General features: G+C 39.1%; 1 protein-coding gene across 2 annotated transcripts in view; it reads right to left on the bottom strand.

The window, feature by feature from the left end:
* The window catches only part of LOC127423625 (actin filament-associated protein 1-like 2), a 64,343-nt gene extending 38,912 nt beyond the window's left edge, over nucleotides 1-25,431 (bottom strand). For both annotated transcript variants that reach the window (XM_051668092.1, XM_051668091.1), the window contains exon 1: nucleotides 25,265-25,431. In XM_051668092.1, coding sequence (XP_051524052.1) covers nucleotides 25,265-25,280 — 16 coding nt within the window. In that variant the 5' untranslated portion in view covers nucleotides 25,281-25,431. The remainder of the gene's footprint in view (nucleotides 1-25,264) is intronic.
* Nucleotides 25,432-27,522: the final 2,091 nt, after the last annotated feature.

Genomic DNA, 27,522 nt, shown 5'->3' with positions numbered 1-27,522 from the left:
GCCACACCGCTCGGGTTGAAGCATATGAGACTGCTTCAGCACTGGCTTCAGACTCGAGTCCCGAGATGGGCATGGCGCCGCGGGACACATCACGATGCAGTGGATGGTAAGTATTTGGGGAAGCACGACTTGATCATCAGGTTCCTGAGAGGCGCTAGGAGGTTGAATCCCTCCAGACCGCGCCTCATTCCCCTCATGGGACCTCTCTGTAGTCCTTCGGTGTCTACAGGGAGTTCCCTTTGAGCCCCTGGAGTCAGTTGAGCTTAAGGTACTCTCTTTGAAGACTGCCCTCCTGACTGCGCTCACTTCCATCAAGAGGGTTGGGGACCTGCAGACGTTTTCTGTCAGTGAAACGTGCCTGGAGCTTGGTCCGGTTTACTCTCACGTGATCCCGAGACCCTGACCGGGCTATGTGCCCAAGGTTCCCACTACCCCTTTTAGGGATCAGGTGGTGAACCTTTAAGCGCTGCCCCAGGAGGAGGCAGACCCAGCCTTGGCGTTGCTGTGTCCGGTGCGTGCTTTCCACATCTATTTGGATCATATGCAGAGCTTTAGAAGCTCAGAGCAGCTCTTTGTCTGCTTTGGTGGACAGCGGAAAGGAAGCGCTGTCTCCAAACAGAGGATCGCCTCTGGGTCGTTGACGCCATCGTGATGGCATATCACGCTCAGCACATGCCGCCCCCCATGGGGCTATGAGCCCGCTCTACTAGGAGTGTAGCGGCCTCCTGGGCCCTGACCAGTGGTGCCTCTTTGGCAGACATCTGCAGAGCAGCGGGCTGGGCAACACCCAACACCTTTGCAAGGTTCTATAATCTCCGGGTTGAGCCGGTTTCATCCCGTGTGTTGTCAGGTACGAGCAGGTAAGTTCCGGGACAGCTGGCCGGGTGTACCACTTGCGCATAGCGCCTTTCCCCTCCCATGAGATGAAGACGTGCACTTTTGACTCCCAGTCGTGTTCACAAGCTGTGATCCCTGGATGACTTTCCTCCTTAGCCTTGTGACAGACGAGTTTGCAGAGAAACTCGCTGCCGGCACAGTATGTGTGCTAATTAGGCCCTGTACTCAGTAAGGGGCCAGTAAGGACATGACGACGGACCCAGAGATCCCAAGTCCCTTGTAGTTGTGGATGTCAGTGGTGGATCCAGTGTAACCAGTGAGTACATCACACAAAACTACAATATAAGCTCAATTACATTAATCTCAATCTCATTTACATTAGTCAGAACCCACTTTGCCAGCTTTCCTTTCACTCCAGGTGGTGTTTTCTCCAGCTGTTCTGTGGTGTAGCGGTTTGTTTCCTGATCTCCTCAACATTAGACCTCTGTGGGAGATGCAGGTGGGGTCTGACTTTGAGGGTTCAAAAAAAAAAAAAAAAAAAAAAATGTCCAGGAGGGGTAAAATTGCTAGTAGCCCTCCAGCAGGAAGAGCTTACCTACTCCACCTCCTTTGGTGTGGTGTGTGCAGGCGATGAAGCAGTGGCCGAGACATCTTCAGAATAAAAAAATAAAAAAATTATCTGATCTCATCTGTTAATTGTTTTCTTTTAAAAGCAGACATCTTTTTCTGTGGCAATTGTGTAAATAAAACTGTAAATGCGATTAGCGAAATAATTTTTGTGTAAAATCTGTGGCGAGAACCAAAGTGAGTCTGAGGTAAAAGTGACATGCTGTGACACTTGTCACCGGGGGAAAGGGAAGACTACGAAGCATTAAAAAAAAAAGAAAACGAAAACTATGAAGCATTTCTGATGTCAATCCTTTATTTAGTTTTTATACAAAACATCATTTTATTTACTACATTAAAAATGTGTTATTAGATTCTCAAATATGTCAAAAATATGTCTTTATATAACTTTTATAATGATCATATTATTATCAAGATAAACGTAATTATTGATAGGCTGTGACCATGGCCATATTTGTTTACATTGCAATGCAAACTTCAGAGTCCAGAGCCTGTCAACATAATATTTGTTTCATGTGAATAAACATTACATTTGAAAGGTGATTGTTTTTCTCAATTATTTTTGCTGCTGTCATATACCAGTGTGTAGATATGTGCTGTAAACTTGTATTCTAATACCTTTAGAAGTTTATATGAATGCCCGTTACATACATTTATTTTATCATGTGTTTGAAAAGACTGGGCTGCTATTTTAGACATAAATGACGAGTGCTTTGCCAGTCCCTCTCTACGTAACAGCGGCAGAACAACAGCTGATTTGATGAGTTTCACAGTTCGTTTTTCCGCGAGTATACACAGTGTGTGGATATGGACAGCAAACTTGTATTCTTCTGTGTATGTCTGAATGTTCATAACATAAAATAAACATATTCTATGGTTTAAAAAGACAGTTCTACAGCTAAGCAGTATGACAGCTGACATGGTGAGCTTCAGTTAGTTTTGCGCTGTTATACACAGTGTATGGATTGAGCAGTACATTTGTATTATTCTGTGTTAGTTTGAATGCCTGTAACATAAAACAAACATCCTGTGGTTGAAAACCACCATGTAGGGGGGGCCTGGGTAGCTCAGTGGTAAAAGATGCTGGCTACCACCCCTGGAGTTTGCTAGTTTGCTAGTTCGAATCCCAGGGCATGCTGAGTGACTCCAGCCAGGTCTCCTAAGCAACCAAATTGGCCTGGTTGCTAGGGAGGGTAGAGTCACATGAGGTAACCTCCTTGTGGTTGCTATAATGTAGTTCGTTCTCGGTGGGGCACGTGGTGAGTTGAGCATGGATGCCGCAAGGATGGCGTGAAGCCTCCACACGCGCTATGTCTCCGTGGCAGTGCACTCAACAAGCCACGTGATAAGATGCACGGGTTGACAGTCTCAGACGTGGAGGCAACTGGGATTCATCCTCTGCCGCCCGGATTAAGGCAACCACAAGGACTTAAAAGCACATTAGGAATTGGGAATTCCAAATTGAGAGAAAAAGGGAGAAAAATCCACAAAAAAAAAAAGAAAAGAAAACCACCATGTAAATGGCAAGCACTTAGCCAGTCCCTCTCTGTAGCAGCGGCAGCTAACCAGTGTGAAAGCAGATTTGAATTTTAAAAATTGCCAGTTGATGACGTTAGACACGAACGTTCTAATCAAACCGGTGTGATGGTACACCCCAGGGACCACTCTGGAATGATCAAACCAGTGTGATCATATGTGTGAAAGAGTTAATATTTGCAGACATGCAATTTTTTAAAGACAACCAAAGATTCACCAAATTTGAGTAAAAATTTTCTCATTTTAATTTAAAAATATATAAACAAACAGGCTCATGACAAATGTTTCAATTAGTCAGTACACCCTAACATTCTGGTTTTACCCAAAAACTTTAAGCCATGATGCCATGCTGTTTTTTAGAATGACTAATGCAGTAAAATTCTTGGGTAAAATGAATGATAGGCTACATCATACAGATTTTAGGTTAAAATGTAAGCATTAGGCTATACTCAGCATGTATGGGTCTTGTAAATGGTCACCATTTCCTTAATTTTTAAATTCACTAGTTCATTTTAAATGGTCCAGTGTAACAAGTGAATTTTTAAATCTATCTCAATTACTATGAGTTTAAAAAAGTTGCAATCCATCGTAATTATAAGTGACCAATAAGATGCATTTAATGTGTTTTTTCTTATCATTATTATGTCTTTCAGTGTCTATGCGCATTGCTTATTGAGCACGCTTGGTGTGCTAATATTAAGCTCAGTTCTCTGTAATTGAGCACATGTGTGCCTCTCCCTTATGATTGGAGCACCGCGTGTTAAGTATTTGATTGATAAATGGTGTTCATAAAGAGGACGTTTTGTTTGTTATCTTCCATGTAAACTATTTTGTGCTTCTATTGCATTTCGTTTGCAAAAGAAGCAGCAGGATCAACTCTGCAGCTTTGTTCTCTCTCTGCCGGTTAGTTGCGTGTTTGCTTTCTATTCTTGCGCATGTACCCAATAGTAGCCTACTAATATTAATCTGAATATATTGTGGTAAGCTTAGAGTATGGTAAGAGCCTTTCTCACTGAAGTTATGGCATTTATTTGGGCTTTAGTGGGGTGGTTTATAAGGGTTCCAATTTTATGTTTTTAAGTGTATTCATAATAAATTTGCCAATGCAGGTGCGGTGTGGCCCTGCATAATGCTAGCTGCTGTTTCTTCATACCCGTTTCTTTACATCTGTTTCAGCGTGCTGTGTCGCTTCGCTGTTTGTTTTGCCAAACTTGTTGCACTACATTTGTTTAGTTTCTGCATTGTACAGTGCAAAACATTAAAGACAGTGGGAAAAAATACCTCAAGTTATTTATAATAAGTGTGTACTGTATGTTGTTCTAGAAATGAAAACCCAACAGATACACATACAAAAAATATTTTATAACGAATGTTTGCCAAATAAGGGCGATCTCTAACGAGTTGGGATCAGGTGCATTCAGTAAGTCAGAAAATCTGATTCAGATCGGGTTTCATGATAATAACGTGGGAAATTGCACTATAAAAGTAACTTAACTTACACTTACATTTACACCAGCACGTACTGTATAATCCACATTAAGTAGAAGCTAGAAGTAGAACTGGAGCTAGAAGGTCCAAAGATGCTAAACTAACACTGAACTTCTACTTTATCTGAAGAAGTTGTTGGCTTGTTACTCGTTTGACATTTGATTTCTCCTATCCGTACTCTCTGAAGCTGACAATTTTACAATGATATCATTAGCACAATTAGGTGAAAGAATATATGACTATATCATACAGGCATAAAGCATTGAACTCAAACGGTCAATGCTTGTTGTAGCTGGAGAATTATGCCTAAAAATGCTTCGATGGGTTTTCATTAACAAGCGCTTCTAAGGGACCGTCTGAAACTTCCACCCACAGCACTAAAACATCGAAGTTGTCCAAGTATTCATTCATTAAAGTTATGCTACAATTTACAATCTTTAGCATGTGTAAATGTCTTTTTAATAAGTGTTTAAGACAGAACATGCAAGGCAGTTGCATTGAACACGGTGACGTTTTAGCACAGTGTGTGGACTTTTCAGACAATCTCTTATGAAACATAAGTGAATATTTAATAAATATTGAACTTTAATTAAACTTTACCCCACTAAATATTATTATGTAGTCATAATGCATTTATGTTTTGTTTAAATATAATTCTACCACTCCAATTTAGGGGGGCCACTGGGGGGGCCAGGCCTATTGACACTTCAAAAAGAAAGCATCTAACACAATAGGAAGTCATAAGCTTAGGAAGGCAGAATTTAATCAAGTCTCTGTTTAAAACATTCTTGGCCACCTCCTCTGAGCTAGATAACATCTATGCATTCATCTCTGCATGCATAAATATCTCCTGAGAAGAACTCCTCCAGATAAATTCCATGACACAGATGCCAAACCAACAAGCTCACTGGACACTATAGTGTGTTCAATATTCAATAAGTGTTCAATATGTTTAAAATCTGCCCGACTTGTTCTAGTTCACTGTTAGAATCATTCATCGGCATTCAGATGCATCTTAATGACGAGTTAATGCAAGGTTGTAAAATACACTGAAAAAGTGGCCACCTGCAGTTTTTACCTCAAATTTCTACTTGATTTTCCCCCAAAAATTACTTTCCTTGGTGTAACCTAATTTGTCAGCTAAATTTAGTATAAAATAACACTTTTTAATTTAATAAAACCAGCTAAACTGTTTTTTGATTTTTTTTACTGTGTATCATGCTTTCTAAAAGTTTTATGAAACTACAATCTATAATGTAGATCCACAATGTTAATGTGAAAATCTGTGCAACATTTCGAAACATGTCGAGGCATCTTGTGGCTTTGCCATGTGCAAATGTCATGTTCTCAAAAACAAACAGGTTCTTTAAGGTTTCTCACCCACAACAATCTGTCAGCTCAGGTTTTTTTTAAAAAATCTCTATGCAGCTGAACACACAACCAATATACCCTCACTAAGCACTTTATTAGGAACACTATGGTCCTAATAAAGTGCCCGATGTGGTCTTCTGCTGTTGTAGCCCATCCACCTCAAGGTTCGAAGTGTTGTGCATTCTGAGATACTATTCTGCTCTAGGGGTGTGCGATATATATCGTCTAAGATAATATGTTAATTGTTGTTTTAACGACATGCGAGCTGACATTATCGAGTATGTCACTCACTTTGCAAAAACCAATCAAAAACAAATAAAAACCTTGAGAGTCCACGCATTCACTGCGTGATGTAGCCTAGTAGGATAGACTAATGTGCGTGCACATTGAGAGTGCACACTTTCACTGCGTGATGTAGCCTATTAGAATGCAGTGTGCTAGTATAGGTGTACATGTTCACCACACCACAATTTAAGCTATGCATGACTGAAGTTAAAAATTAGTGTGAAAACAGTGCCAGGAGACAAAATACAGACACCACCAGCCTCGCAATCTACGATAAATTAGATTTAAATGCTAGACATGGGTCATCCTCACTCGCATGGAGGTGGTTTGGCTTTGAAAAGATGGATGTTGCTCAAAAGGCGGCAATCTGCAAACTATGTCAGAAATCAGTTGCCGTAAAAAACAGCTCGACATATAACTTGTTTCACCATCTGCAAACTAACCACCTCACAGAATATGAAAAGCTTCTGGAGTCAGCTGTCCACGACAGGCCTAAACCAGTCAAGTTACCAGCATAAAAACACACTCAGCAAACTTTAGCGGAATCATGCTGCAAAAAAAGTTAATATAATTTTAACAAGAGCAAGCTAGTACAATATAAGACTTTTACAAACACATTTTTGAAGGATGCAAAATATAGTCTACTTATCATTATCGACAAAATCCCAGAAAATATTGAGATATCATTTTTTTTCAATATCGCACACCCCTATTCTGCTCAGGAAGGGTCTGTGTCGAGGTAGAATCGAGACATGGAAGTACGCATCCTTCGGGTCTACCGCCGCGAACCAATCTTGTTTAAGTAAAAAGGTGCCTCCCACGACCTTGTCAGCTCCTCGTGCACTTCCGGGAAGAAAGGAACTGGGGCGGGGCGTGGCTATGAACGGCGCCGCGAGCCCAGAAACCAATCATCGAGCCACGAGGGTTCAGGGGAGAGCGGAGGGTTACACTCTAGCCCGACGCTCGCAGCTGCCCGGGAAAGCATGTCCGTCATCTCCGCATCAGCCTGTGACTGGGCGACCGCACCCGAGGGGGGGAGCCCAGCTGAGGCTTCCGCGTCTGACTGGACGAGCCTGCTCTCCGATGCTGCGCTCGTGAGCTCATCACCTTCGCGAGCTCCAAATAAGAGGTCGAACTCGCCGTGAGACGTGCCGGCGGACTCATCCGGAAGCCCGATCGGGGCAAACGAGCGTGTTGGGGAATGGGAGGTCCATGGGGGGATACCCGGCGGAGGTGGTCCCATCGAGGTCCCCAAATCGCCCCCAGTGCTAGCCACGCTGGCCTCATACCCGTAGGTATAAGGACCGAGGCAGGGAGCCGCTGGGGTGGCTTGCTTTCTTATGAAGGGAAGCTGCGACTGCAACGTTGCCATGGTCATGTTCTCGCAATGTGTACATGACCCATCCACGAACGCTGTCTCCACGTGGGTAGTGCCCAGACACGAAAGACAGCGATCGTGACCGTCAGAAGGCGAGAGATAACGCAACCAGGAATAACACACAAACGGAAAGGCATCTTTAAAAAGACGTTCCGTGTGTGCCACTCTTTTAGAGAAATATACTCTTTATTTCAGAATATACTCTTTTATTTCTGCCAAAGCGCCCAGGGGCGTTCTCTGCAGTGCACCAGTGCAGAGGTGGAGAAGCCGCTGAAATGCGCCATCAGATCCAGCAGAGGTGAATGAACAGCCGTGAGAATTCAGCTCAGTGAGCATCGACCGTTCGGCTCCGAAGAGAAAATCTGAATGAGTGGCTGTATACCAGCTCCTTTTATACCCGTATGTTCGGGGGAGTGGTATGCAAATACCACTCGCCAATTTTCATTGGCCTTTTTTCAAAGACCAGAGGTGTTTCGGGCTCCCAAGAGTGACCCCTAGTGTCACTACATCGACACAACGTCGAGTGAGTGACAGATAGGGAACTGAAGCTCCTGACCTGTATCTGCATGATTTTATTTATTGCACTACTTCCGCATAGTTGGCTGATATGTAGGTGTATGAATAAGTAGGTGTACAGGTGCAATAGCTATCTCTACTTGATCTAAACCTTAAAAATTACTTTGGTTGGTGTAACTTAATGTAGTCAAGCTGATTCAGTCATATTAAATAATATTTTTTTGACTTGAATGAAAACAGTTAATTTAGATGTTACCATACGAGGTGCATTTTGAGATTACCTGACAACACACTTTTACAGTAGAGTGCAATTTGTAAACCCTTCAATTTATTTTACATGTTATTTCTGCAGGACTTTAAAAAGTTCATTGTGTCCTGTACTCTGTTCCCATGATGCTCGAGTGAGATTTTGTCCAAACATTTTCTCAACTGTGTGTTTTTAGAGATTGACTTAGATGTCCTTCTCTGGAGGGAACCTGGGAATGTGAAGTCAGCGAACTCCGAAGAGGACTGAGTTTCCATTGGTTACAACTAGGCCCATAGCCCACTAAAAGCCTCAACACAGTGAGAACTGCAGTGTTACATCCCTGTATTCACTAAAAGTGCTCACACTTCCTCAGAGTAATGAAACCTGGGTCTAACAGTGACTCATTACACTGTGTCCTAAGTTAACCAGACACGATGCAATAAAGCAACAAGCATAAATACATTTCTCTGTGAGTCTATGTAAATCTTAGATTTTGCCCTAAGCAGTTGCAACCACGATAAGTGACAGAACATGTTGTCAGTTGATGGTTTCTATTTCTGCAGCATCACGTCAGGTAGCCATGCATAAGGATCAATGTATTAAAGAGAAGTATGAGCTAATATTGTTTAGTCTTGTATTGATAACACCTCTCTGGCTAAGACTGCAGCAGAAAGGGGATTTCTATTTGGCCATAAAAAACCCACTTCCTTCTACTAAGACAAACAATGACTACAAATAAAGGTGTTCGATGATGTTTTGTCAACCCTCTTCTATTTCTGTATTTTCCATTTGCAGCTAGATAAAGAAATTCAGTTTTATGGCTGATAGCTTGAGCTGATGTGGAATCAGAGTGCTTAATGGAATGAGGAAGACCTCAATAAAGCCTATCTCATACAGCGCACAATGTTGCTCTGCTTGTTTGTCTTCCTCTTTCTCACTGTCTACTGAACTGATTTTAGACACATGCTCATGGTAAATTGCAAGGCTAAGCACTGCCCTTCCAAGAATTAAAGCCACAAAACGTTTGCTATATCAGAATAGGGATAATAAACATGAGTTTAAATCGAGCTAGCCTAAGTTGACTTTTTTCACAGAGGAGTATTTTGATGCTTCTTTGGCATGCATTAGTGTCCTAAGTGGTTTGATTTTAAAAGCAATTCCTGTCTAACACTTAAAATACAGCCCAGATCCAGCTCTCGGCTCACATACCTAACCCAGCTCAAGGTGACGTGTCATAGCACATTATTTATTTGATTGTAGTAGTCAAACCCTTAATCTCTAAAATGACGGGCTGTCCTGTCCGCCATGTGGGAGGGCGATCATCACAGTGGTGTCAAGTTTTTTGGCATTCTCTTGCCTTTTTTAAAGGGAACAGATGACACTTACCATCTTAAGAGCACAGAAAATAAGTAAAGAACCGCTGACCTGTTGTATATATGCTAGAAGAACACTCCGCAGGAACCCTGGGCGTGACATTGATCAGTACGCATGCTGCATACACAGTGTACTGCATGAGTTGCAGATGGATCTATCCTATAATGGCTTAAAGGAATATTCTAGGTTCAATTGATAGCATTTGTGGCACAATGTTGATTACTTTACCACAAAAATGAATTACAACTTGTTCCTCCTTTTGTTTTAAAAAAGCAAATATCTGGGTTATAGTGAGGCATGTTTTAACAGGAGAATTAATGTAAGTGCTTTTATAAAATAATAAGCTTCACATTTCTACCATTCACGTCCATTGTAATTGCCTCATTGTAATTGCCTCCCTGTAACCTCAATTTTCTTTTTTTTAATGAAAAGGAGGGACAAGTCGAAATTAATTTTTGTTGTAATCAACATTATGCCACAAATGTTGTCGTTTGAGTTTAACTTGTATTTATTCCGTAATATTTCTTTCATCTGGATTTTGATTGTAAAGGCATTTTAATCACTGTAGCTACAGATTTTTGGTATAACCAAATAAACATTGTGAAAAGTTAATTTGGAATCCATGTTCTTTTACTAGTTTGTTGTTTTAGATTTTTGTGCCAGATCTAGTTAGTAGCCCTTGATTATCTCAAACCCAGACTAAAAGCAATAACCAAATTAATCTATTTCCAATTCTTATGTGTTACTAGCTATATGCAGACTAAAGCACAGACAACAGAATGAACTCTTTTTTTTTTTTTTTTCTGGAAATATAAGACTGAAGAAAAAAATCTATAAAATAGCAAACTTATCATCTTAAAAAATCACTACATAATCAGAACTGCAACCACAGAATAACATAGTTTCACCAGTTAAATTAGGTAATTAATCACTAGTTTCATCATGGTTAATGAGACAGTGTAATAGTCTGGCTATTTTCCCCAAGATCGCAACAAAACCACACAGTATCTTTACTTAAATCTTTGTGTGCACACCCAACTGACATTACTCAATATAAATGCATCAATTACAGATAATTTCTGTACTTTAATATGTTTAAATAAATTGTAAACTATACACATACTGTCTAATGCTTCACCGTAATGCTGATCATGCCCATGCACTTAAACATATATTTTATATGTTAAAATTTTACTACATAGCTTAATATATGTCTCAACCCTGTAATGTTGCATAATGTTCGGGCCTGCTGGTTCCACTTTGTGTTTCAGTTTATTTAGGTTGAGTAATCAGGACCACTGGCTACAGAAAATCAGATTGCACACAAATACTGCAATACAAATTCCATTTCCTACAATTACTCCCTATCAAACAGAGCCAAAAAAATGTTCTTTTGTCTGGGTCATTTATAATCACAATTTGGGCACAAGAAATAGTTATGGATGTGACCACTGCATTATAATCCACGGAGAAGCCAGTGTTTTTAAATTAAAAGACACAAAAAACAATACAAATCCAGGATGGACAGATTGCTAACATTGGACTCATGTTTCAAAGTGGTTTTCTTAGTATTAACCAAATTAATGCATTATTTAGCCACAGTAAACTGATTTAGGCTACTAGTCCTTTTCTTTGAACAGAAATAATTGTTATCTTTGAACCATCTGCAAAGCTGACAAATTTACTCATGCTTTTGATGAGGATGTGGACAAGAGTGTGGATCATATGATGGGATGAAGCAAATCATTTATCTGAATGTTTTAACTTTACTCTGCTTATAATGCACACTGGACATGAACCACTGACTGCTCAAAGTAAAGACAGCAGTGAAACTGCTTTTGCTAAATGTATGTGCAGCTTTGCTGTTCATCATCTATTCTTTTGAAAACACTGCCTTTGAACATAATTCTGAACTGCCACAGGCCCTAAATGTTATCTTATCAAACTCTCTAGCGAGAGCTGCTGTGTCATCTAATGCCTGCACTTATTAATGCACCATAAAGAAACGCATGAATATTGTATGTGTAGTGTGTGTTTGACTTCTGATCTATTTTCACATAACATCATCATCGCTCAACTTCTCCCTGTTCTCCTTCACAGACATAGAAGACACTGATTTAAACTCACAAAACCCTCCCTGTACCTGCTGCCTTTGCTTTCTCACACATACTTCTGCTGTGATTATATCTGGATGTTTGAAACCTTTATATACCTTGGCTTTGTTTTATTTGTTTATATTATTTCCTCTTCAGCACATGCATTTGCTAGGGTCGTCCTCTCAGAGTTACAGATATACTGTCTCTTCTCTTTGAGAGACATTTGCTGCACAGAAGATAATAATAAATAACTGTTTTGGAGAGCCAGTGACAGTTCTGGATGCAGCACTATTTAATTTTAAAGGGGACTAAGTTAATCTGTGTGTGTGAATGAGTCACTAAATCCATTTAGCGAAGCACAGGAACACAATTACCCAAGCCCTTCTGAACAAAATACGTTTTTACACATTTACCATATAGTCTGTGTCTGACCCATCGCTGGATGTGGTTCGGAAACAATACAGTATTTATTTATTTAAATGACAATAAATTATGCATAAGTGGTTTTGCACCATTTTTATGGCTATTTATATGCTACGGGATTTTCTGAAGTTCACTAGCAGCTCACTTTGAATGCTTTTTAAACAACTATTTATACTGTGTGCTTATTTGGCAAAAAATATTTACAGAGGAACAGGGATATTACAAAAAATATGTATGGCCATTGTTTTCATGTCAATTATTAACTTCATTTACATTCATGACTGTTGACCAAGGGCCAGCGAGAGCTCACCAGACGCCGCCAGAACCGCAGCCCTTTCCAGGGCATGTTTTATGTTTGACTGAATATTATGCACTGACAACCTTTAAACACCAAAATGAACTGAATTTAACTGAAGTTGGGGCGGAACATATCTAAGAGACTGTCCTTTTTAAAGAGCAAAAATAGCCTTTAGTATAGAAAACAGCCTGACAAAACCATGATTTGCTATTTGCTATTGCTAGTCAGTTGCAGGTGTTATATTCTCATTCAGAGCATTTTATTAGACAAAAAATAAATAAAAATGTTTTATACCTCTATGTACACAATGAGTCAGCAATATTTCAACTTTTAGAAGGACACTCACATTTACAGTAGGTAACCTTATGGGGTCATGCGTAGGGATGTCATAAAATATCAATATATTGATTATTGATTGGCATGTTATTTTATCTATATATTTTGAGGCATCGATATATTAAAATTATAGCATTGGTAGACCACAAGAGGGTGATATAACATTTACTGAAGCTGGTCACTGGTAGGAAAGTCACAGGTATCACACTCACACATAATGAGCTGAAGCGTTGCAGCAGATGGCAGTCCAAAGTTACAATGGTTTTTGTACTTCTTCAAGAATGAACAAAGTGGCAGGGCCTGGGTAGCTCAGCAAGTAAAGACGCTGACTACCACACCTAGAGTCGCAAATTCGAATCCAGGGCGTGCTGAGTGACTCCAGTCAGGTTTCCTAAGCAACCAATTGGCCTGGTTGCTAGGGAAGGTAGAGTCACGTTGGGTTAACCTCCTCATGGTCGCTATAATGTGTGGTTCTCGCTCTCGGTGGGGTGCGTGGAGAATTGTGTGTGGATGCTGCGGAGAATAGCGTGGGCCTCCACATGCGCTACCTCTCTGTGGTAACGTGCTTAACAAGCCACGTGATAAGATGCGTGGACTGATGGTCTCAGATGCTGAGGCAACTGAGATTCGTCCTCCACCACCCGGATTGAGGTGAGTCACTATGTCACAATGAGGACTTAGAGCACATTGGGAATTGGGCATTCCAAATTGGGGAGAAAAAAAAAAGAATGATCAAAGAGACATTGATGAGTTTGCAGGTTGGTGTATGAAATTGGTGTAACTGTGCAAACTGAATGATTAAAAATGGCAACATTTATTATGCAATTTCTCTGTATATAGCCTTGAATAGGTCTTTCATTCAAGCTCGAACCACTAAATGACATACTTGTAACTGAAAATACATTGTGGATGCTTTATGAAAGGTACATATACACAATATATCATCCAGCGATGGCTAGAATAAATAATATTTGTCCTTTGATAACGATTTGGGTGAAATTTAATGGAAAACTATAAAAGTTGTACTCCGTGACACTGCAGATTTTTTACGCTGAGCGTTGCCGGTGTGTGCGTACCTTCATAGAAAATAATTTTTTTGAATTTTAGAATGTGGCATGTTGTCTGACAGACGCATGCGGTGTGCAACCCCCTTTAATTTACCGTGATGCTCACACTTTACCAAAGTTGTGTTGAGACAAATTATTGCACTATTGTGCAACGAGCAACCCAATGTATGCAATGAAAATTGCATGAAAAAGGCATTGATCCCAAGACTAGTCATGGGGGTTTTAATGTATATTAAACAACATTCTCTGTTCTGAAACTCCTTTCGCTATGTAATAAGTTAGTTTTTCATTCTGTCATAAATAAACAAAGAACAATCTGCCCAACAATGTAAAAGAAAGTCAGACAAAACGATCAAACAATATTAACTACAGGAAGACTGATATATTGGTTTTACCGATTAATCGGTGCCGATAGTTGCTTTTTGGAACTATTGGTTATAGGCAAAAATCTATGTCGATAGTTGCTGATAGTTTTTCATAATTTCTTCAAAATAAGAGTCCCTGGTGTGTTTTGGGCTTATTTATACTTAAAAGTCGTACATTAGGCACCAAATCTTCATTTTTTCTGGTTACTACTTAGATTTTGGTTGAACAAAAACTGCATCCGGGATTTTATTAATCTTGGACTCTTTCTCTTTGCCCACCATAGTAAAGAAATATATATATATATATACACACTATATGGCCAAAAGTTTGTGGACACCCCCTTCTAATTAATGAATTTGGTTACTGCATTAAATCCAGTAAAGAAAAATCTTAATGTTTCTTTATGTAATGGCTTGGGCTTTGTGTGCTTCCAAATTTGTGGCAACTATTTGGGGATAGTCAGGCCCCATCGACCAACATCAGTTCCTGACCTCACTGATAGCCTTGTGTCTGAATGAGAGCAAATCCCTGCAGCCATGTTACTACATATAGTATAGTGGAAAGCCTTCCCAAAAGAGTGGAAGCTGTTATTACAGCAAAGGGGGAAATTGATGCCTAAGGTTTTGAAATCAAATGTTCATCAAGCACATATGGTGTCCACAAACTTTTGGCCATATAGTGTGTATATACAGTATATATATATATATATATATATATATATATATATATATATATATATATAATGTATTTTTTTATTAATTTTTTTACATTTTATAAATCAATTTTAAAAACTATCAGCTGATTAATTGGTTATCTGCCTTTCCCACCACCTTAGTTATCAGTATCTGCAAAATCCACTATCGGTCGACGTCTAATATTAACCATAAAATCATTACAGTTTCATTTTCAGATTCAGTTTCAAAATCTATTCGCCAACAGCAAGATGTTTTCGGCATGAACGCTAAACGCCACGTCACGTCTCTGACCATAATGTTACTTTCATTCTAATAAGCAGTTTAATTTATAACAGGTGTACTACTCAACATCTCTATGGTTTTGAGCTGAAAGACAAGTTGCTGTATCCTATATTGAAAAACAGGTGAAACATGACATTTTCCACTGGCTGTGTGCATGCTGACGTTAGTCTTGCAGCTGTTGATTGGCTCACCTCTGTTTCACTCGACCACGCAGTCTCTGACCTCATAGTTTCAGTGGAGAATAAATGAGTGATGACAAGCCTGATTGAAGGGACTCAGTGCACACTGTTTAATCTTCATTTTCTGCTGGACACTGAAGGGCCATTAACAGAAGTCAAATCAAGGGGAAAGCATATAGTTCTGGGTCACAGGACTGCTTCAGACTGATTTCTTGCCATTATACTATCATGAAAGAGGTTTAAGTAGCAAACAATGTGACACAATCTTGGACATGGAAAAACAACTCATACAAACACAAACTGCAGCCACAAGCATTTGGCATCTACTCTCTGTCTTACTATGATTGACTTCTCATAAACAATGATGCAATTAACACATAAGCTGTTTCAAAACCTCACTGCCTACATAGGCAGCAACTTTCTAAAACAGCATCCTAACCATCATAGAACCTCATAAGACTTATTTGGAACATCTACACGCAAATAGGGAGTATCATTGCAATTGATTTTAATAGTTAGCCTGTTGCTAAGCTAACAACACAATACTCTAATAAGCTTAAAATACACAGCGCACACAATTTTAGGTAAAATTATCATCTTAAAGAGCCCATATTATGCTAATTTACAGGTTAATAATTTTATTTTGCGGGTCTACTAGAATAGGTTTACATGCTTTAATGTTCAAAAAACAAATAATTTTTCTCATACTGTACATTTCTTTTCCCCGCTCTTCATACTCTGTCCGAAATACTCTGATTTACCTCCTGTCTCTTTAAAGCCCCCCTTTCCGAAAAGCCCATTCTGCTCTAATTGGTTAGCTGGCCTAGGAAATGTAACACCCCTTACCATAACCGAGTTTCAGCTCCCGAGTCTTCCTGAGCAGCTGTAAACACTATTGTAACTATGGTAACAGTGGCGTCGGTTTTTGCTGTACCAGTTTGAGTTCAATAAAGAAAGTTTGGAAGAACAAGCTGATCGACCTGAACCACCTTCGCAAGCACAACTTGAGCAGGATGTTTCACAGTGGTAAGTTTTAATTTTTTAGCTTTCTTACAAGTACACTGTTGATTATTGTGAACCTAACAAAGCTTCAAGTAAAAGACACGTAGTGCATCTAAGTTAGTCATTTTTTGCTGGAATGGGTGTAGCCCTTTTTTCACCCGAGATATGAACGGAGAACAGAGGCTTACTCCTGGTTGGACACTGCCGGGTGAATCAGAGACTTAGTGAGCAAGTTAGCCGTGGACTAACGTGGATTGCAGACATAAAATGACCGTTTGTAAAAATAAATCCATCTCCACACTTGATCACTATTCATGATAGTAAGAACGAAAAACAATCTGTATAATTCTACACAACTGTAGGTAAAGTGGGCCCGCAGCTGATTAGCAAAACTATTTCAACACAATAACATTAGCTAGCAGGTTAGCAGAGGCCTACAGCTGTGCACTGGGTGTACACCGTAGCTTCAACACAAAACTCTGCATTTGAACTCTCGGTAGCAGATAAATCCATAAATAGTCAAGCATATCACAGGTTGTGATCCTGAAACACCAGATTGTCCCAACAAAGTGGGAACTGCACCATCTTTCAAGAGTTACCGTCTTGAAAATCCGGCATTGGTTGTGGTTGTACTGCTAAATAATTCAAATAAATTTTAACCACTGATTCTTCAATTTGTCTGCCTTTGGAAGTCCAAACAAAGAGGTTTTGCTTTTGCAGTGAAGAAAACAGCATCTTCTCAACATGGCGACAACACTAACCCAACTCATCCTGGCCTCGGCTTTTACTACGTTTGTTTGAGGGCGGGCATTATGCAAATGTGTTACTTAGTGATGTAGATACTTTACGGAAGTTCTTGAGCAGTGTTGTCTGTGGGAGAGAATAACTCCCTTTTGCATGGACTTTGTGCTTTGTAACTTTGCAGACCTTTTACATGCACAAAGAGCTATGTTACACACTAAAGGAAATGTAAAATCCCAAAAAGCATAATAGGACCTCTTTAATTAAAATTTTTATTACAACTATTTTTATCGTTTCTTTTCTGTGTTGAATGAAATATATTTTTAATCAACATTTTTATTACTGATAATCGTAATTTCTCTCTTCCTGTCTGTCATCTTGAATTATCTTTTTATTTATATATATATATATATATATATATATATATATATATATATATATATATATATATATAGCGCTCAAATGATACATGTAATGCTGTCTTAGAATTTGGTCAAAACAATGGCTGTGTCTCATTTGGAAGGCTGTGTCCTCTGGAGGTTGCATTTCTCGGCTGCATACGTCATCGAGGCTGTCACGTTTCATAAAATGCGACCTTCTTTCATGGAAATTCGGAGGATGCATGAGGTGTATCCTTCATGGGCACTCACAACTAGGGTGACCATACGTCCTCTTTTTCCCGGACATGTCCTCTTTGACGGACCTTAAAAAAAGCGTCCGGCCGGGATTTCTACATTTGCGAAAATGTCCGGGATTCGGCTTTAGTTGCATTATGATGTGCATCTGGTCTAATACTTCACTGTGTGTGCGCGCATATTTGCATTGCTTTAACTCCTCTTTGTAAGCCCCGCCTTCTCGCACAGCAATTGGTCGATTAAAAGAGGCTTGCAGCAACTATTGGCCAAATTCCTGCCTGTCAATCTCTCTGCGAACGCGCAAAGCGCTGTTGTGTTCAGCATCAAACAGTTGCTTGACAGTAGCAGCAAATGACAGCTGAGTGGAAACAATGCCCAAACGAAAGTGCAAATTTACAGAAGATTTGCACAAAAAATTCCCATGCTTTTGTCCAGGTCGAGATCCGTGGGAAGCAGAATGTATGACATGTAAAGCTGCCACTTATGTGTCAGTCGCTAATAAAGGTGCAAGTGATTTAGAAGCACACATTAGCTCTGCGAAGCATAAAGGGTCAGCAGAAGGTTAAATTTCATCAGGTAAATTAACAGACTACTTTTTGCAACCAGGTAAAATTGTTATCACATATTTTCCATGGCCATTCAAAATAATAGTAATAGTAAATGAAGGTGCACTCATGGCATCAAATATTTTATTTTAGTACATGAACATTCAAAAGAATGATGGAAATTTGTATTTATTTATATATATTTATGTTATGCTAATAGAGTGTCTTTTTCACTCTATTAAAGTTTGCATACATAGTAACACTGTTTTGAACCCTATTATTCCACAGATGCCATTGCAGAAATTCTTTATTTATAGTCAGCCATGATTCATTTTAATCCATGAGTGAAAGTGTCAAACAACAGGGCGGTCACTGAGATTAAGCGAGTAGTATTCGGCAGGCCATGAGATCCCAACATGGCAGCCCCATGAGGGGACCCTCTCCATGTAGCTTTTATAAGGTTACTAATATGACTGAAGTCTTCATCTCATGTGAGTGCCCATGATTTTATACATACTGTATGTTTTAAAAAAGAAATTTTTGAGGAAACATAACTGAGTGCACCTTTAAGAGACAGTTTAATTAAGATGTCTACCTTTTGAAACATCTTTCGCATTGAGAGCGCACTTATGATACCTTAAATTGCTTCCTCCATAGGCCGCTCACTAGGTTTTGAAACAGAGCGATAGATATTCATTGGTGGGTTGAACAATGACTTTCAAGAATTCAGTGTTGCAACAGTCAAATCAAGATAACAACATCAAAACAACAAGAAGCGTGTCTTTGTTTTGACTTTATCCGAATTCTCAAATAGCAAAACTCTGAGTAATAGAGGATCTATACAGGAGATGTGCTGTCACGTTAACTGATAGTTACAACCAGCACTACTACACTGTTTGGTCCACTCACGCTGGGCTGTGATCTTATCACTGGTAAAATCACAACTGAGAAATGAGCTTGGAATTATCAAGCCATCTCCAAATCACAGCCTCCACGCCTGAATTAACGGCCATGGTAATAGCATTGTTGTGCAGATTGTACACTAAACTCAGCCAACTTTAAACGGTGCTCAGATCAGGATTAGAATCAGGCTGACATTTCATTAGTGGCCAGATTACTTGTGGGAGCAGCTGACCACTAAGGGAAAACTTGTGTTAGTTCAACTAACTATCTGATCTGTCTTCTGTAAAGAGGCGTTCACACTGTCAGCGACTTGAAGCAGCCAAACAACCGGAGATCATTCATTTTTAATGAAAGCTGGCGATTTCTGGTAACATGAGTGACAGCGACAAAATTACGAAAAGTTTCATTTTATGCAAATGAGCAGCAAAGTGAAGTTAGTGGCACAAACGTGACATGATCAGTTTCTTGTGAGATCCTGTTGTGGAGCATAAGCCAGATGTAACTACTGTGAGCGATTTCACTTGTTTCTGTCCATATACATGTAAGTAATAAAAAAAAAATTGATAGAACAGTGTCAGAAATTGTCACCATTCTAAATGAGATTGATTTATTCATTGATAATGGTTCATCTAGTTCATGATATGAAGCATTATGCATGGCTACAGTTTATATAAAATCACTTGTCTCTCAAGAATGTTAATTTTTAGTGGCAAGAAAACTGATTCTTTGTCAAATTAGAACGGGATCTTATTTTTATCGGCAAAATAACTATTTTATAATCAGATTTTCAAAAGCTATGGCCAGTTGCGCAGCCCACGAATAAAGTTAGAGCGACCAGCAGTGGGAATGCCTACTAGCAACCATCGTACAGCAGCCCAGCAACATCAAGTGACAAAAAATGTTGGTCGTATTCAAGCAGAATAAGGGGCTGTTCACACCGAATGCATTGTTGTGTCCATCTGCGCTGTTTTTCAATTGTATTTTTATGTAAGTATAAAGGGAGCCAGCTGGTAGGTAGCTGTGCAGTATGTAAAAACCTCACTCCCCTGGCCTCAAGAGGTGCTCTAGCAACTGACGCTAGAGGCTGTAGCCTTTAGTCTCCTTGTTAGCACGCCCACCTCCCATACCGGCGTTCAAATCCTGTTTAGGGCGGGGCAGGGTCAAGCAGGATCGGTTACAGAGGTGCCGTGACCCAGATGGGAGTGAGGTTTAGGGGGGTGAGTGAAACGGGAGCCAGCTGGTAGGTAGCTGTGCAATAAGTAAAAACATCACTCCCCTGGCTTCAAGAGGTGCACTAGCGAATGATGCTAGAGGCTGTAGCCTTTAGCCTCCTTGTTAATGCACCCGCCTCCCACACCAGAGATGCTGGTTCAAATCCCATTCGGAGCAGGTCGAGCAGGACCAGTTACATGAACTGGAACTAGATGAACACCTAGCTTTTCGTTACACTGTGTTTAGCTTTTTCTTAACGCAAGACACATTCTGTATGAACTGCTCATAAGGCTGTTGAGTTCAATTTCAGACTGATTCCAAGGAAAGTGCTGAGTCCTGGCTCCACTGTTCTCTGTTTACTAATAAGCATGCTTTTTCCCCCTTTTAATTCCCAATTTGGAATGCCCAATTCCCAATGCACTCTAAGTCCTCGTGGTGGCATAATGACTCACCTTAATCCGGGTGGCGGAGGACGAATCTCAGTTGCCTCCGTGCCTGAGACCAACCATCCACGCATCTTATCACATGGCTTGTTGAGCGTGTTACCGCGGAGACATAGTGTGTGTGGAGGCTTCATGCTATTCTCCGCGGCATCCATGCACAACTCACCACGCGCCCCACCGAGAGCGAACCACATTATAGCGACCATAAGGAGGTTACCCCATGTGAGTCTACCCTCCCTATCAACCGGGCCAATTTGGTTGCTTTTTGGGCACCCTTTTTGAAGAAGTGCTGGTTTCTCATTCTGAAATGGCTTTACAGCTGCTTCCAACATTTTATTAGGATGCACAAGACGTCCCTGAGTCTCCGGCAACAATCTGAAACACTGAGAAGCTCTATGAGCGCTGGCTCAGGCAGCGGAGCCCGTGGGTGGGTCAGGAAACGTGCTGGTATTATGCCGGACCTCAGAGATGAGATCTGGTTCCACAGGCTGCCTTTGAAAAGAGAAATGAGGGTGGGAACAAAGGAAACCGGAGGGATAAGAGAGCATGTTGTGTATGGATTTAAATACTCTACTTGGCCTATCTCAAGCATCAGGGTACCTATCAGTTTCATATGTTTGAGTCTTTGACCCACTTTTTGTTGTTGGGTATAACTTGAAATTCTAGAATCTCTCACCTCTTTATCTTATCTTTAACATGCCCTGGCATTGCATCATATCACAAAGTGTAATTGCTGTTATAAAGAGCACAGTAGTTTGAACTAAATCTCACCAGCTCAAATGTCAACCAAATGTTCAGCAAAAAAGAAAATTTTCATGTAAAAGGGACACTGAATATGCCAGAATCAACAGTTATCCTCTACTAATGGTGACCTGTGAGGCTCAAAACGCTGTAGTGTTTTCAAAACCCAAAACCACATTCCGAATTACAAGAATCAAAACTCAGAATGTGCATTTTCTTGTTACCAAAAGAGTTCTGTGGACAAAGAAAGTTGATATGTCCTGCGCTGACATGCTATACTCCTTCTAAAACTATTTTAAACAGCTTTTTACTAATTCTTTTATAATTCTTAAATAATGCATGCAGCTTTGATGAACTTACACTCACTGAGTACTTTATTAGGAACACTATAGTCCTGATAAAGTGCCCGATGTGGTCTTCTGCTGTTGTAGGCCTTCCGCCTCAAGGTTCGATGTGTTGTGCATTCTGAGATAATATTCTGCTCACTACAATTGTATAGAGTGGTTATTTGAGTTACCGTAGCCTGTCAGCTCGAACCAGTCTGGCCATTCTCCGTTGACCTCACTCATCAACAAGGCATTTCTGTCCACAGAACTGCTGCTTTTAAAAAAAAAATAATAATAATAATTTTTGACACCATTCTGAGTATACTCTAGAGACTGTTGTGTGTGAAAATCCCAGATCAGCAGTTGCAGAAATACTCAAACCAGCCCGTCTGGCACCAACAATAATAACATGGTCGAAATCACTGTGATCACATTTCAATCACAGATCACCCATTCTGATGGTTGATGTGAACATTAACTGAAGCTTCTGACCCATATTTGCATGAATTTATGCACTGCACTCTTGCCACACGATTGGCTGATTAGATAATCACATGAATAAGTAGGTCTACAAGGGGTGATTAAAAACAGGGTAAACTTAAAAGAAATGGTTACCACTCACAGCACCTAAAATACACACTTTTCCTCAAACATTCATATAGAATTCACCCTAAAATCTTGATGTTGATAAACAAGCTCATGGAAATGTTACATGTCAACTACCCAAGTAAATTGAATTATCTGTACCTACACAGCTTATCTCTACAATGTTATGCTACACACAAACAAGGCGTCATATGACATAGGAAAATATGTCACCCACTTAGTATTTTATCATAGGAGAAATTATGTGATACTCCTACAGAATGCCATCCCCCAACACCATCCCTTTCCCTTCCTCTATCTTTCTTCCCTCCCTCTCATTCTTATCTCACAAAAACAAAATTGGCAAATACTCTTTAAGAGGCATGGCCTCACAGAGGTCTAACCACAACTGCAGCCATGTTCCTGACAGCATTTACTGTTAAATGTGTTAAGCTTCTTCAACACAATGCTGTCGTTAAATCACCACAGTGTGCACATATGTGACAGTAAAAATAGTATGATCAAATGTCACAGCACAGTTTTGTAGCTCTCACATTTAAGAATGTTTGATGATGATGAATACTTAAAGAGATAGTTCAGCGAAAAATTTTAATTCATAATTTACCCTCGTGTTATTACAAAAGGAGATGTCAGGCTGAATGTTTGCCTCAGTCACCATTAATTCCATTCAATAAAATGGTGAACTGGGTTTGTCAGTCTCTAAAATTCTGCCTACATTTCCTTTTGTGTTCCATGGAAGAATAAAAGTAATATGGGTTTGGAACAACATACATTTTTGGGTGAACTATCCCTTTAACAGATCAAACAGTTATAGAGTTTTCGCCACTGCAAATATCAGTTCAGCTGATCTTGAGGTTAATCTCAAAGTAACATGACTCATAATCAGTTGGCCAAAAATATTGTGACACTACTTGGACATGCAAATCCCAAGAACTGGCAAGATAATAGCAAGTGCTTTGAGTTAAACCGAAATCTGACTTTAAAGTACACTGTACACAAAGTACACACACACAAAAAAACAACAACAAAAAAAGAAAAACTGGCAGCTGTGGTTGCCAGAATAATTACGTAAAAAATACAGTACAAATGTAAACAACTTTACAGAACAACCTTTCAATTTTACAGTTTAAAACTGTTGTAATTTACATGACCACACTGGCACTGTAAAAAAAAAAAAAAAAAAAAATCTGTTAAATTTACAGTAAAAGAATTTCATAAATTTGATATTATCCTTCTGAAACTGTAAAAATTTGCTTTTTACTTTATAAGGAATTGTTAATCACCGTAAAAAATTACAGAAGAGCACATGATGACATGAAGTTCACCCATAGTGGCTCTTTCAGGAGCAATGACCAATAACCATGTAGAGACAGAGCTCACTGTCACTCACACAAACACTAAACACCATCAGGGTAACACATGTGAAATTTGAATAATGCAGTAAACACTAACTAAACTACATTAAATATAAAACAGAACACTCCAATGTACTTAACTGATATTAAAAATAAAAAGAAACAACTATTCCCATAAAATATAATGAAATATGATGGATCATGCAGCAAATTGTGGTAATGCCCGATTATTGTTTTTTACTGTAATTTTAACAATCATTTACTGTAAAAAGTACATGTACTCTCTTGTTAAACATAATGTACATTTTTACCTTTAATTATACATGAAAATCATACTTTTTAGATCTAAAAAATTTACATTTTATTGTAAAAACTACTGTATTGTCTTTTAAGATATATTACAATTTTTACTGTATATTTTACAGTTAATACTCATTAATCAATTAACTTTTTTTTCTGTAGCATTTTTACAGTCTTTTACCATTAAAATTACAGACATTTTTTACAGTGTAAAACTACCTCACCAGCTCAAGTCAGCACAGCATGGGAAGTGGAATTATGAAGCGAAAACCATTGTTTATTGTAGTACAAAGGTTTTTTTTTTTTACCACCACACCACTGTTTTAACAGTTTCCATTAACTTTAGGTTTAATTCTGCTTATAATAGGTTTGATAACACACATAGGCCTATCTGTAAATCCTAATAGCCACTACAGATGATGAATGACCATTAATGCCTGGTTTTTCTGTTAATTATTATGCAAGGTTTCACTGACCTGAAAATGATTATTTCAGAAATATTTCCAGAAATAACTTCAGTTTGCACATGATAAGGCTACTATCCCTCCCATAAGAGTCTTATCATAGTTTCGTCATGACGTTTTTATGGTCTGCATAGAAAAAAAAGCTTAAACCACAAGAATTCAGGGAATTCTGGAAGAACAATTGTTGCTACTGGACAGAATCTTCTCTTATAAATGCTTATGCATTCAGAACGCATATTAATAATATTGAAGAAGGATATGAACTAGTTGGGAAAAAAAACCAAAATATACATTGCTTCCACACAGACAGTGGAGATCAATGAATCAGCGCAGAGAAAAATAAACTTTCACTGGAAACTCCTTTTCCTCCGACTGCATCCCTCTAGAGAGAGATTCCACAGTTTCCCACGATCCGTTAGGCTATCCCACATAGTGAGGGATTGAAAGACATTGCAACTTCTTAAAATTGCTTACAGGCTATTTGGATGTATGCAAATTTGTTTCGACATGACACGAACCCGTGTAAACAAACAATATTAACTATAAGCAGTGCTTCAGAAAACACAAGTTCATCTAATAATTGCGCTCACCTTTGTGCTGATTCATTCTTCACACGTGAAGAATACTTCCCCGCGTGTCAGCTATTTTTATATGAAGCAGGTCAGTCCAGAGCGGTATGTAGCAGGTTTTACAAACACTTGGACAGCTCTGATGTGATGTTATCCTTTACTCTTCTACAGCGCTTTCAGATGCTCCTCGGACTGTCGCGCCTCCTCTGGCGCACGTCACTGCTGCCCAAAACACAACGTCAAATCATGAGCGGATTGTATTTACTTACTTTAATATCTTGAAAATACTTCCAGTATTGCACAAATTTACTGATATATACTGTTTACTTCACGTCTTATCTATTGTACATTATATTGCAATAAGTAAGCTATACGGTACTTATATTTTACTTAAATGTTATACTTATATTGCTGAATACTTTCCAAGAATATAGAGTAGCCTACATTTAAAGGAATAGTTCACCCAAAAATAAAATTCTTTCATCATTTACTCACCCTCATGTCTTCCCAGATGTCATCCAGCACTGTATATTTTGATCTTCTTTTGCAAAGCTGTGAAAGCGTAATCGTTGATTTTTTTCTTTTGCTGCTGGAGCAAAGGGGTAAGCAAAAATTAAACTTGCTGTGGTACCCCATTCACTGCCATTCAGGTTTACCCTGCTATGCGTCTACTTCCATTTCCAAGCCAGATATGTGAAAAGGGTCTATATTTAAGCCCCTTTTCCTTATCAATTCTCCTCCTCGCCCAGTAGGTGGCAATATGCATGAAGAATGCGTATCGCTAAAAACAAAAGAAGAATGTGAAAGTGAAAGTAAAATTGGAAAGGACTTAAATATGTATCTGTTTCTAACTCACACCTACCATATCGCCTCTGAATATATGGATTTAACCACTGGAGTCTTATGGATGACTTCTATGCTGCCTTTATGTCCTTTTGGAGCTTCAAAAGTTTGATACCCATTCACTTGCATTGTGAGGACCTACAAAGCTGAAATTTTCTTCTAAAAATCTTAGTTTATGTTCAGCAGAAGAAAGAAAGTAATCTGGGATGGCATGAGGGTGAGTAAATGATGAGGGTATTTTAATTTTTGGGTGAACTATCCCTTTAAGGACTTTCAGAGTATAGTATATAGCCAAATAGTTATGTATACTACAGCACAAGGTGATGTTACCTGAAAGCAATAGTTTCTCTTTTTAAAATGTGTTGGCTTGACCAGTTGGAGGTCTTGTTACTGTTAAGACCAAGTTTTTAAAAAAAAATAAGACTTGACTGAAGTATAAGAAGAATGTATGAAATACTGAAAATATAATCAATAAGAATAAAAGATGAGATTGCTTCTCAGACAGATTCTTATACACATTCACCTTGGTTATGGCTATAAAAAATGTATTCACCTTGTTAAACATATATAATAAGTCAAAGCACTTTTTAATGTCATTCAGAAACAACATTCAAAAGCAACCAACTCTGGTGATCTTTTAGTCGATGAGATTTCTTAACCCATCTTAACATTCCTTCAGCAAACCTGCTCTGTAAGGGTTAAATACAGGTTTTCATGTGCTTCCTGTCTTTTCCTTTTATGTATTTGAGAAGACTGTAGACAGGGTCTGGACAGGTTACGTACCTACAACATATTACAGGTGAGCATGGGTCCAGCCAAACATGTTTGCTCTAGATAAAGAGAATTAATCCATCAGGAAGTTTGTATTATGTCTTTCTGTGTCAATTGGTCTGTGAGTGTGAGAACCCTTTCCTGTCTATGAACTGGGTGAATGGGAGTAACATGCTCTGAGAAGTTGACCACACCACCAAACCCTAAGGGGTTAAAGGGGTTACAAAAAGTTTCCATCACTACTCTTCTGTGATTAAGGGGATTTTATGTGTATAAATAATACTTTGTAGTATGTTGTGTTTGTTTTGTCAACATGCAAGTAGGTCAGTGGTACATCTAGAACCAAATTCTGTTTTAACTAGTGCACAGACTTCGTTAAAGTTTTGCAAACCTGACAGTTATTTGTAAATATCAGATTTTTTGGAAAACTCCATTTAATTAATATTTAGGACATGAATGACCAGTCTTTGTAATAGTAGCGCTCTCATCAAAGGACCATGTTTAATAGCAAGGCTTGATAATTCAGTTGAACATGAGAAAGTCTTTGGGTAACAGTGGTTGGTTTACTCACCTCTGAGTGACAGGGTAATTCCCTCTAACTGAGTCAGTATGGGGATGGGCATGGTGGCCCCTCCAAACTGCCTTAGTTAATCATGTTAATGCCC

This window comes from Myxocyprinus asiaticus, chromosome 32 (assembly GCF_019703515.2).
Source record: "Myxocyprinus asiaticus isolate MX2 ecotype Aquarium Trade chromosome 32, UBuf_Myxa_2, whole genome shotgun sequence".
Lineage (NCBI taxonomy): Eukaryota > Metazoa > Chordata > Actinopteri > Cypriniformes > Catostomidae > Myxocyprinus > Myxocyprinus asiaticus.
The sequence above is the reverse complement of the archived record's forward strand: the minus strand, read 5'-3'. Positions and strand labels throughout refer to the sequence as shown.